The sequence below is a fragment of the Nanorana parkeri genome, unplaced genomic scaffold, assembly GCF_000935625.1.
Source record: "Nanorana parkeri isolate BGI_ZX_2015 unplaced genomic scaffold, ASM93562v1 scaffold1724, whole genome shotgun sequence".
Classification (NCBI taxonomy): Eukaryota; Metazoa; Chordata; class Amphibia; order Anura; family Dicroglossidae; genus Nanorana; species Nanorana parkeri.
Genome location: NW_017307992.1, coordinates 281,774 through 290,854, shown reverse-complemented (window position 1 = coordinate 290,854; position 9,081 = coordinate 281,774). Strand labels below are relative to the sequence as shown.

Genomic DNA, 9,081 nt, shown 5'->3' with positions numbered 1-9,081 from the left:
TTTGGCTTCAGTTCTACTTTAGGTAAAACACCTGAACTCAGATATTTGGTACCGACATATAGAATTCAAACATGTTTCAGGAGGCGGAGTTGCGACCCCACGGAGAGAAATTACCGTCTCTTGTGGCAAATTTTCAGGTTAGAGAATGAACGTTGTATCTGCAGGAGAGCACGGTTTTCTTTTATCCCCCCCTCCCCCCATCGCCCACAACCTATCATTATCCCCATCATCCTCCTTCTTCTCTCGCTCACCCTGGAAAGGTCATCGGATCCTCCCCCGGCGTCCCCGTGGTGCTATTTTCTCTCGCCATTATCCGGCCGTTACGCCGCGCTTGCATAAATGTTTGCTTTACAAGCCGGGCGCCTGGTGACATTTTCATTTGTGAAATTACGCCGCGCCCAATCCCGAAAAGAGTAAAAGAAAAAAAAATCGTCAGTTGTAATTCACCGCCGTGTATCTGCTGAGGCAGAGGTCGGCAGACAGGCCGCAGTCATCCCCGATGATCGCCTCTCGCCTCAGGCTGCGCTAGTTAGCGTGCGATAAACCGTGTGGACGGACGCACGCCGCGCAATCCTTATTAAAACCGTCCAGAATGTTATCTCACATATGTGACTTTTTCCTTCGCCGTGCCGCCGCGCACCTCCCTGACACCGCCGCGCACACCTCCCTGACACCGCCGCGCACACCTCCCTGATACCGCCGCGCACACCTCCCTGATACCGTCTGCGCACCTCCCTGACACCGCTGCGCACCTCCCTGACACCGCTGCGCACCTCCCTGACACCGCTGCGCACCTCCCTGATACAGCCGCGCACCTCCCTGATACAGCCGCGCACCTCCCTAAAACCGCCGCGCTCCTCCCTGACACCGCCGTGCACCTCCCTGATAACGCAGCGCACCTCCTTGACACCGCCGCGTACCATCCTCACACCGCCACGTACCTCCCGGATAAGGCTGCGCACCTCCCTGATACTGCCGCGTTGAGTTCAGCTTCAAGTCTGTGTGGTGAGTCAGGAATAATTCCCGCTCATCCGGCGGATCCATTACTGGCCCATCGAGAGGAGATTTGTGCGGACGGTTCAATCTCGGCTGCAAAGCACTTAATCCCCCAGATAAGAATTTCCAATAGATCCTTTCCTAATGTCAGCAGCCGGCAGCAGAGAGGGGCTTACAGACCCCTCCCGGGGGGGATTATCCGCAGACCATCGCGCCAAACCCAGCGCTTACGGAGTCTGTGTTACATGGAGGAAACTTCCCACCATGAAATGGACTCGCATTACACTTTACCGAGCTACAGTCCTGGGTCCCCTTGTTTGAGGGCCGCACCCAACCTGCAAAGAAGATATACCAAGAACATTCGTGTTTGCCTCTATTTGCACAGAATGAATCTTCACAGAGATCCGCAGGGTGAATGACCCTTTGAGCTGTTTATAAATAGACCCCCTTAGTGCATAATGCCTAATAAGTGACCTATTGCCAGGTTACGAGAGGGTGGGGAGTAGGGTTGCCACCTTTTCTTCAAGCAAAACCCGAACACTGTAGCGACATTTAGCGGACATTTTTTTGGCAAAATGAGGCGCGTCTTATTCATATGTATATATCACAGTTGAGACTATTTTCAGTGGGGGACCAGTAGCCTCTTTCTGCTGCCATGAAACCCCGGACACAGCATTATTTGAGTCGCTAGAGTGTTCGGGTTTTGCTGCAAGAAAAGGTGACAACCCTACAACAAAGGGTGAGGATGGAGAGGAGATGGGGGGAGGGGATGATGTCACCCCCCAAATACATTCTACAGAGAGGCGATGTAACATTGTATCGCCCGCGCCGCGCACCATTAGGCTCAGACGTTTCTGTTCTCCTCTCAGCGTTCCTTTAAGAATTTATTACCCCGGAGCGCCGTATTACCGCCCTCCAGGGGAGCCGCCGTCCATTAAGGGAATAGAGCGCAGCCCATCGCTAATCTCCGCCGCCGCTGCCGGCTCTCCCGCCCGGATCCACCGGCCGCGTTTCCCAATTCCTCGGATGCTACTAGCCGGTGGATTCATAAAGCCGGCCGGTCAGCGGGGAGCGCTAATCCAGACGAATGAACGCAATTACACGCCGACTAACTGCTGGCTTGTAATTGCTGATAACCCCGCGCGTGACGCCCCCCGACGCCCGAGCAACATACGCTCATGATTAAAGGAACACGCCGCCTGGAAGATGACAGGTCTCCCGTCACTCTGATGTTCTTCTTGTCTGTCTGTATACAGGAGAGAGATATATATATACACACAGTATATACATCGTCACGTGTCAGTGTGCTCCGTGGAAATGGAGGAATTTGTTTATTTTCGAACATTAGATCAGCGATTCTCAATCTTCTATCCGGTCACATCGTCCTATAGAAGTCTCAGCGCGCCCCGCTCCGAAATGTAAAGAGATATATGTGCAGTTACCCCGAAATCTATACCAGGCCCTTATGCTGGATATTGGTCTGGGATGGAATTTAAGGTCCCCCCCTATTTAACATCAGCACTTCCCTATCGGGAACCCCCTTCACATCAGAGTCCTCAGCCCCCCCTTCACATCAGAGTCCTCAGTCCTCCCTTCACATCAGAGTCCTCAGTCCCCCCTTCACATCAGAGTCCTCAGTCCCCCCCTTCACATCAGAGTCCTCAGTCCCCCCTTCACATCAGAGTCCTCAGCCCTCCCTTCACATCAGAGTCCTCAGCCCTCCCTTCACATCAGAGTCCTCAGTCTCTCCCCTCCGCTCCGGCTGTGCAATGTCCCTCGGCATCCTAATGAAGGTGAATGGACCTTCATTCGGAGCTAAGAATAGAAGAGTCTGCGGGGACCAGTCTAGCAGCCAAGAACCCTTGCAGCACCGGGGCGGGCCCACTGCGAGGGTGCACTTTTTTCCATTCCGGGGGGTTCCTCAAGGATGAGATTTTGGCGTTTGGGCCTACAAAGGACCATTGTAGGCGGCACCGCTTGCAGCTTCACACTCATTGACCAAACAATATACGGATGAGACGGATTCCTGTCACGGCGTCTTTTTGTAACGCACAATATTGGAGGACGCACATAAAAGTCATTGCGGGTGGTCGGGGGGACACAGATGTCTGAACCTCTCTCCTTAATCCTCACGTCTTTATTTCCAGCCAGAGCCTTTGAAGCCGAGCCCAGCGGCCTTTTGAAAGAAGATTTAAGCCTCCGCGAGCCCACCCGCTCCGCCCATGTGGAGATGTCCTCCAGTGCCGGCTCCTCCTCCTCCGCCGAGACTCCGCCAAGCACAGCCGAGCCCATGTTTATTAACGAGCAGCCCACAGCCATGGTGGAAGCCCCCCTCCGTGCCAAGGTAAGAACTCTTCCTTTAAGTCGCGATCAATAATCGCTCTTCTGCTCCTTCCCAGGTGCGCTCGGCTCGCTGCAATCTACGCAGGACGCGCACTCATCGCTCGGCGGCGCGGCACGGGGGTTCCCGCCGACTCCGGCGCGGGCTCATTAAGGATGTTCTGGAGGAGACGATAAGCCGGTGGAAAGCATTGCGGATTAATAAAAGTTTTCTCCGGGCGAAGTCGGCGCCGAGCTGGCCGGCTCGGAAGAAGATGAAAGGCCTTTTTGTTCTGAGCGGCGGATGGCGAAGGTTTTCGGGACGCAGCGTGTGCGTTCTCCCGCAATGCCGTCAAACAAGAGAGAGCCGCCATATCTGCAAGAACGCCGGCGACCGGGAAGGAAAAATGTTTTTGAATGTGAAGCCAAAAGGCAAAATAACGGAGACCTTCAGGCCGGATTATTAAAGCCGAACCCCTCCTATAATCAATCCAATCTGGTTTAGTTAAGACCCCCTCCCCCTCCCTACTATAAAATGTGCCCAACCTTCTCCATGCTCCTGCTCTGTCCTCCACTTCTTCCTCCAGGTGGAATGACGGCCAGTGTCACTTAACCGGCTTCTGTGAGCCCAGGCTGTCATGGACCCACCCACTGGGGGGGCGTGTCCTCACACAGCCTGACACTAGGTCATGCCCTGTTCCAGCTACTTTCTTTCTTTTGTTGTTTCCATTCATATTCTCTAGGAAGCAGGAAACGATACAATGTATCTCCTTCTACAGCTAGTGATCACCGTGATAGCCAATCACAGGGATCATGTGATCAGGAGCCGTTGTTCTATCGAAAGGTCCGACTTGTCGAGTCCCCCGACTGTTGGCGTCACATCCAGTGACTGCCAGTAGGAGATCCAGACCAGATGGAGCTACTGCGAGTGCCCATTGAATCCTTGTCGAAATCTCTTAGGCTGGTTCACACCTAGGCATATCGAATATGCGCGTTTGTTGCGCGATTCGCGGTAAAAAAAACGCGCGACAAACGTGCGTTTCCAAGGGCTACTTGGCTGTATCCCAATGGAAACGTGCGACAAATACGCCACAAAGAAGCTCCTGTACTTGTTTGGGCGTAGGGCGTTTTGTAGCGCGTTCATACTGCCTCTAATACGCCCAGGTGTGAACCATACCCATAGGAAATAATAGGATTTCGGTGTTTGAGCGTTTTGCAGAGCGTTCGAACACGCTACAAAACGCCCCGGTGTGAACCGGGCCTAACTATTGCCACTGCGCCTGGGCGGCGCCGTCGATTTCTATAACCACACCCAGGACTGCGTGTGCGTGGCTATCGGCTTCTATAACGTAGGACAAATCTCACTTTGTACCAGGTTATAGAATCCGATGAGCCGATAGCCGCACAGGCGCGGTGGCAATAGTTAGAGAATTCGGCAACGATTCCATGGGCATGCGCAGTAGCTGCATCATGTGTACATGTCCTACTGGCAGTCACCGGATGTGGCACCACCAGTGGGAGAGTTCGACAAGTCGGAGCTTTCGATAGAGCACCGGTGTTCTATCGAATTCTCCAACTCAACAAGACCTCCAACTCCTGTCAGTGCGCCTGCCCAGCCACCCAAGAGAAGTATGAAGCTGTACACCCTGCGGCAGTGCGCCTGCGCGGGCACCCCATGACACAAGCACCGACGGGAGTTGGAGAGCTCGATAACAATTTCAAAGCCGCACAGGCGCACCTACGGCAAGCGGAGAAGTCAATGTGAATTGCAAAGACTGTGACAGCTGGCGCACTAGCGCCATCTCATCGAAATCTACAACGGATGTGACATCACAAGTTGGAGATCTCGACGAGTTGGCCGTCTCGACAGAACACCGGTCCATTCCTTATAATGAGACCGGGATCTGCCGGTCAGTCTGTGTGCTGGGGGTGCGATGGAGCATATATAGGGGGAGCCATAGAAGACAACTTCTGTGATGCCCCATCTACAGCCGTGTGCAAAAGAAAGTACACCCCCTCTGAATTCTATGGACATGATACCAATCATCGGGTCCTGAGCAGGTCTTAGAATTAGGTCAATACAAATGAAGAACAACGCATGACATATTACACCGTGTCATGATTTATTGTACAAACATAAAGCCAGAATGGAGAAGCCGTGTGTGAAAAACTAAGTACACCCTGTGACCCAATAGCTTGTAGAACCACCTTCATCAGCGATAACCTGAAGTCATCGTTTCCTGGATGACATCATCAGTCTCTGACATCGTTCTGGAGGAATTTTGGCCCAGTCTTCTTTACATCGTAGCTTCAGCTCATTGAGGTTTCCAGGCATTTGTTTATGTACAGCTCTCGTAAGGTCCCGCCACAGCATTTCAATGGGGTTGAGGTATGGACTAGACTAGAATTCAAAGGGGGTGTACTTTCTTAATCACATGACTGTATGTGTGAGGCTGTCTCGAAGGGGTTAAAGGAGAACTATGAGGGGGGGAGGGGGGTGCTTTTCACTCACCTCATAGTTCTAGCCGACCTGTGACAATGAGACTGTCACAGGTTGGCTCAGTAGATCGGGAGGTGAGCGATCCTGTCACGGCTCTCTGCTGTGACAGGGGAGGGGCTGGATTCCCCCCTCCCCCGCTCCGATCTGCCAGCGCTGACTGGCGGAACGGACGGGGGAGGGGGCGGGTACAGCTGGCTCTGCCTCTAGATAGGAGGAGCCAGCTGTCACTCACACAGCTGGGCAGATCCAGACATAATTGTCGGGATCCGCTCCAGGTGCGGCGTCTCAGTATACCGCAAGCTGTAGCTCCCTATATACTGAGCCTAGGGTGATGGGAGGATGCTAGTTTGTGTCCTCCCGTTACCCTAAGGAGAACTATGGGGAAAAGCCCTGACCCCATACTTCTCCATTAAAGTGGAACTCCAGAACTGATGCTGAGCTCCATGTAAAGCTGACTGCGGTTCTGTTTGGTCTATTCTAAGCTGTCACATATGTGCTGGCCAATCGCATGACGGCTCAGCCTGCGGACCGATCTTCTCCATCGATATGTCTGACATTTCTACTTCTTCTGATGTTCTGTTTCAGTCCGGGAAGAAGGGAGGGGAGGTGATGCCGACGCTGGATATGACTCTGTTCGATTGGACGGATTATGAAGACCTGAAGCCGGACACCTGGCCGTCACCGAAAAAAGGTAATCCAAGGGGCGGAGACAGGAGGGGCGGAGTTAAAGGGAACCTATGTTTACTACACACCATCATCTGTATTTGTATCACCTGGAAGCAGTCTCGTCACAAGGGGGGTGTGGGGGCGGCCCGCACCCGGGTGCCACCATTGGAGGGGTGACACCAAAATGTCTGACAGTCTTTTTGGTGTCACCCCCTATAAAAAGTCAGGCACTCGGTCATGGACCGAGAGCCCGATAGTGTCAGGAGAGAGGAGGGGGAGTGAATGGCCCCTCCTCTCTCTGCCAGCGTCTATCAGCAAGCTGGCCGCCGGCAGGCATCAATAAGACGACCGCGCATGCGCGATGACGTCATGGCGGGGTATCACCCAGTCTCTACTCCGGGTGACACCCAGCCTCGGGACGCCCCTGCCTGTTACGTGATTGGCTGTTTGGGGCCTCCACAGATTTAATACACTTTGCTCCTTTTCCTCTTAGTTTAGTCATTCATTAATGTCAGTGGGGGAGGGGAGGGGTGGAGGTCTCCAATAGTAAGCTTATCGGTTCGACTCTTAGGCTTTCTGGCCAATCAGGAAGCCGGGCACCGTGTAAGGAGGTGACGTGGGAGCATGAAGCCGGCTTCCCGGCCACTCAGAAAGCCGGGCCCCGCATCCTTACACGGCGTCCAGTTTCCTGATTGGCCAGCTTCCCGACCAATCAGGAAGCCGGGCAGCTAGTCATTACACGCTGCCTGGCTTCCTGATTGGCCGGGAAGCCAGCTCCATACTCGCTCGTCACAAGTGACAAGGGAGCATGGAGCCGGCTTCCCAGCCAATCAGGAAGCCAGGCAGCGCGTAATGACTTGCTGCATTGCTAGGCTCAGGGGTACAGGTAACATACAGGGGTACAGGTAATATACAGGGGTACAGGTAACATACAGGGGTACAGGTAATATACAGGGGTACAGGTACTCCTAGAATGAGATCCTAATAGGTTGGACTTGATGGACTAATGTCTTTATTCAACCTCAAATACTATGTATCTATGTAACTATGTAACATATCAGGGAATGATGACATCTGATTGGTTGCTATGTATACAATGTATCGTGTATGATTGTTACATTGTTTCCCAGGAAAACAAAGAGAAAAGCTGAATGTGACGTCATTGGCTGAGGAAGAGCCATGTGATCACCATCTGGACTGTCTCCCAGGTAAAGCGCAGCCCTGCATTGTCTGAGGGGTGCTCCATGGGGGGGGGGGGGGGGGGCGGGGCATTGAGCTGAACAATGTGACCTCTGACCCGCTCAGGACCACACATAGGTCCCGATTGTTATTAGCGTGTCACATGCACCCGCCTGGCGGATCGTTTCTAGGGAATGACTTTGGATTTCTATCATGTAGTCACTTTAGATATGAACAGTCATCACTCAGTGAGTGCATCAAAGTCTGTGTACAGCCAGAACCTTTCTTTATATAGCTGTGGATGTAGCAGCGAAGGAGTATAACCCCCATCATGTTTTTATCGTTGTCCCCGTTGGTGAGATTCTTGCTTTCTATTTGTACTGGGAGAGAAAGCGATGCAAAATCAAAAATGTTTGCGTTGTCACCAGAACAGGAAGTGGCAATAAAACTTCAAATGGGGACACTTGTTCCTGTCTAGTAGGGGGGATTTTCTCATTTACTCAGCATTTCCTTTCACTTCCTGTTGCATCTCTAGACAGGAAGTGAAGGGAAATCTCCCCAACACGGCACAGACAGCCAAAATTAAACTGACATGGGGTCCTAACCCTTCCCTGCTCTATGGCTAAACATTGAATTCATCCTCCCAGAAAACATCTGACACTTTGGGCATTAAAAACCTTCATTTGGTCAGAATCCTCGATCGCTACAAAGGATAGAAATCCACTTTGTGTGCCCCAAATGCCTTTGGAAACCCAGATATGACTTTGTAAAAGTGGCAGTGACATCATCACTGTGCTGTACACAGCCTGTGCAGAGAGCAGAGCTGTGGGAGGGGCCCAGCAGGCCCCACCCACCACAGACTGCCTGCTGATAACTATAGAGGGGGGCGGAGACGAGACCAGTCCATTCATAGGATCTGTGAAGTAAAAGACTACAGGTCTCATCTGCCATCTGTACTGACGGCGTTTTGTCATCTCCAGGATCGTGCTGCGACCTGCGGGAACATCTCTGCAAACCGCACAACCGCGGCCTCAACAACAAGTGCTACGATGACTGCATGTGCACGGAAGGTAAGCCGGGGTGACTGCTACGCAGAGAGGGGGGGGGAGAGGCAGGAGAGAGAGAGGGGGAGGGAGAGGCAGGAGAGAGAGAGGCAAGTGAGAGAGAGAGAGGCAAGAGAGAGAGAGGCAAGAGAGAGAGAGGCAGGAGAGAGAGAGGCAAGAGAGAGAGGCAAGTGAGAGAGAGAGGCAAGAGAGAGAGGCAAGAGAGAGAGAGAGGCAAGAGAGAGAGGCAAGTGAGAGAGGAGGCAAGAGAGAGAGAGAGAGAGAGGCAGGAGAGAGAGAGAGGCAAGTGAGAGAGAGAGGCAGGAGAGAGAGAGGGGGGAGGGAGAGGCAGGAGAGAGAGAGAGAGGCAAGAGAGAG

The 9,081-nt window shown here is 52.9% G+C and overlaps 1 protein-coding gene across 2 annotated transcripts in view; it reads left to right on the top strand.

The window, feature by feature from the left end:
• DRAXIN (dorsal inhibitory axon guidance protein) overlaps positions 1-9,081 on the top strand; it is a 31,255-nt gene that overhangs the window by 18,638 nt on the left and 3,536 nt on the right. The window contains exons 3-6 of one of the 2 annotated variants that reach the window (XM_018571279.1): positions 3,144-3,340; positions 6,401-6,506; positions 7,612-7,689; positions 8,641-8,730. In XM_018571279.1, the coding sequence (XP_018426781.1) occupies positions 3,144-3,340; positions 6,401-6,506; positions 7,612-7,689; positions 8,641-8,730 (471 nt within the window). Of the gene's footprint in view, positions 1-3,143; positions 3,341-6,400; positions 6,510-7,611; positions 7,690-8,640; positions 8,731-9,081 lie in introns of both variants that reach the window. The other variant, XM_018571280.1, reaches the window with a different exon arrangement.